Source organism: Helianthus annuus, chromosome 15 (genome assembly GCF_002127325.2).
Source record: "Helianthus annuus cultivar XRQ/B chromosome 15, HanXRQr2.0-SUNRISE, whole genome shotgun sequence".
NCBI lineage: Eukaryota > Viridiplantae > Streptophyta > Magnoliopsida > Asterales > Asteraceae > Helianthus > Helianthus annuus.
Window position 1 is genome coordinate 103,728,808 of NC_035447.2, and position 3,201 is coordinate 103,732,008.

At 32.3% G+C, this 3,201-nt stretch overlaps 1 protein-coding gene across 1 annotated transcript; it reads left to right on the top strand.

Moving 5' to 3' along the window:
- The first annotated feature begins 1,199 nt into the window (after positions 1-1,199).
- Positions 1,200-2,155, top strand: LOC110912086 (ethylene-responsive transcription factor ERF013). Its single transcript, XM_022156754.2, has one exon. The coding sequence runs from the start codon at positions 1,295-1,297 to the stop codon at positions 2,072-2,074; it is 780 nt and encodes a 259-aa protein (XP_022012446.1). The 5' UTR covers positions 1,200-1,294; the 3' UTR covers positions 2,075-2,155.
- Positions 2,156-3,201: the final 1,046 nt, after the last annotated feature.

The following is a 3,201-nucleotide window of genomic DNA, read 5'->3' on the forward strand; positions in this document are numbered from 1 at the left end:
ATCCAATGGCGAAGGATAGTTGGTGCTCGGGGGTGCACCCGCCCCCTCCAATGTTTCGATTAGAAGTGTATAAGTTCTGATTTTTCGTCTGAATATTTTAAAATTATATAGGATCGTGCGCCCGATTATTTTTCCTAAATTGTATATCCTAAATATTTATACGCTTTGTATATAAATGATGTGTAGTTTGGTAAATATATTTTAACTCTTATTTGTTTAACCCTAGATTACCCACCACACAATAAACTAAATCACAACTGAATTCAAAAATCTTAAAGGTCGCCGGGCTGAGTTGTAATTCTTCATCCAGGTTCCATTTATCTCCTATCATTATATGTGTGTGTGTATATATATATATTGGTATTTTGTTTGTTATACAATATTTAGTTTTTCAATGTGCAAGAACGGTTCCTTTGAATAAATGAAATTTTTTAGATTTATTTTGAACTATTATTATTTGACCCGACCTGAATCGAATAGCTGACCTGACCCCACTCGAAACATAACGATTGGAAAAAAAAAATTTGGGTCCCATCACTTTACGCCCCCTCAAAACTTTTGATCAAGCTTCGTCACTGTTTGAATCCATTAAACACTATATATTATTTACGTATTTAGCTAAAAGACAACTAATGCAAAATCCAGGAAGCTTGGTACTACCGAATCCTATGTCAAATGTTTTCTCATCTTCCTTAAATATTATAATAAAGATCCATGTGTTCTAACTTTTAAGAAAAGACTAATTTGCCTACAGTTTTCTTTTTCTATTTACTTTTTTCTACATCATGTGGAGGGTACCTTGTTCTCGAAGTCAAAAACCATGCAACAATGCTCTTAGTCAAATTCCTCTTCAAATTTACTTTTTCGTCCCTTTATAATCATTACATTACACTAAGTATTTTAAAACTGAAAAAAAATAGCATATTGTGAAGATGATAACTTTAATATAAAAGATATTTTAATATGATATTTTATCTCAATGTTCCTATAATTATTTATTTATTGATGTTACAATAAATACCTTTGGTTTATAAAATATTCAATAATTAATATATTTACCTCTCATATTACAATAAATTATTTAAACGTATAACCGTGTATAATAATAACAACTGTCACCCATTTTACTAGCTTTTGTTGATCACTTGAAGACTATATATACACAAACAACTTCCATTCATTTCATCTTCACCATCACTCTTTGCATCAATCACACAAATCAAATTGTCAATAAACTCTTCCAAAAAGAGTTGAAGGATCACAAACTGTGTTACTTGTTAGTGTTTACATTAAAATGGTGATCAAAAAAGAACTCAAGATTCAAACAGATTCATTGAAAACATCATCATCTTCTATGATCAACAAGAAGAAATACAAAGGAGTTAGAATGAGGACTTGGGGCTCATGGGTTTCCGAGATCCGAGCACCGAATCAAAAAACACGAATATGGCTAGGATCTTACTCGACCGCGGAAGCAGCAGCCCGAGCCTATGATGCTGCCCTACTTTGCCTAAAGGGTCCAACCGCGAATCTCAACTTTTCATGTGTCGAATATGATCATGACTATTCCACAACCGTCATGTCACCAAAATCTATTCAAAAGATTGCAGCGGCCGCAGCTGCTAACACTGCCACCACTGCATCATCATTAGTATCACCATCACCATTAGTATCAGCATCAGTATCAGCATCAGCATCAGCATCACCATCAGCATCAGCATCACCACCATCATCACCATCACCATCACTATCACCATCACCATCAGTATCAGTATCAGCATCAGCATCAGCATCACCACTATCACCTTCGGATTCATCTTTATCGTTTTCCACAATGACACCGCCACTCACCAATGTGGCCGAAGACGAAGAAACATTGTTTTTGACAAATGATCCACTAGATGGCACATTGATGTCATTGGTTGCACCATGGTACAACTTTGATTCGCCAAGCTATAGAGATGTAACGTTTGATAAGTCGTTTTTCGAGTTTGATCATTCTTTTTCGTCGATCGCTGAAGATGTTTATGAAGAAGAAGATGGTGACATCTATCTTTGGAGCTTCGGAAGATAAAAATTTTATTTTTATTCTTTATGATTCTTTTATTGATTGATCTTCAAATTGAAGAAACATTTACTGACATTATTATTATTATTTTTTTAGCTTATACATAAATATTTATATTTAATTATATATAAAGGTGTGGGGAATAATATATTTTTTCGATGATACCATGTGACCCTCTTGAATATTATTCCTTGATTTGAATGAGAAAGAAAGACAGTATTTTGTGCGTTGTATACTTTCATTATAATCTTCTAGATACCGTGTGTTATTTCACTTACATGTATAACTATAAATCAACACGAAAACGAAACAATACAGCTTGATCATCCATTAAATACAAATTCTTTAAATAAATAACTTTGTAACTTTAAAACATATTTTAGTAAAATTGTGTTTTTTTTTTCTACCTTATACACACAACTTAATAAAAAATCATTAATCCCGAGAATTAACTACAAATCGTAATAAGACACTTGATAAAAACTATAAACCTTTAAATATACTAGTACTATAGTTGAATCAAGTAAATTGTATAATTAAAAAGTTCTTTTCTCTTTAACTAGCAAGAAGACATCTTATTGCCACACAATCACCTGATCGTGATTAAGTGTTGAACGGTTAAGTGTTGAACCAAGAGATCTGAATCATTAAGTGCTGAACTAGTAAGATGTCAATTGAAATATCTTTATAAGAAGTTAAATGTGTGTGAGACGTTCAAAACGTATCAAAATAAAAGGTTAAATAACATGTAACTCGACGAGAGTCGAGCTTGAGTTGGTAATGCTATACGAACCGAGTATTAGCTTGGTTGGGCTTGATTATTTACACCCGGGTACAATGATTATGTGTAATTGTGTATGGTTAAATGGTTACTAAACTCGTATTAAAGATGTAATAAATAAATAATTGGTGAAAAGGAAAGAAATAGGAAGAAGCTAAAGACCTGTGCCTTGTAAAATCAAACCAACCAGCTGTCGCTCTTCTGTCTCAGATTGGCCCTCTGAAACACAACTAAACAAAAACAAATAATCAATATAAACGAGTATGTTCACAAAGTCACAAACAACTAGGAATATTTTTTAAATAAATAGGAATATTTTTTAATAAAACACAATACTTAAACATAAAGCAAT

What these genes read in the sequence shown, in the direction of transcription:
- LOC110912086 (XM_022156754.2), top strand. Translation starts at nt 1,295, where the DNA reads ATGGTGATCAAAAAAGAACTCAAGATTCAAACAGATTCATTGAAAACA.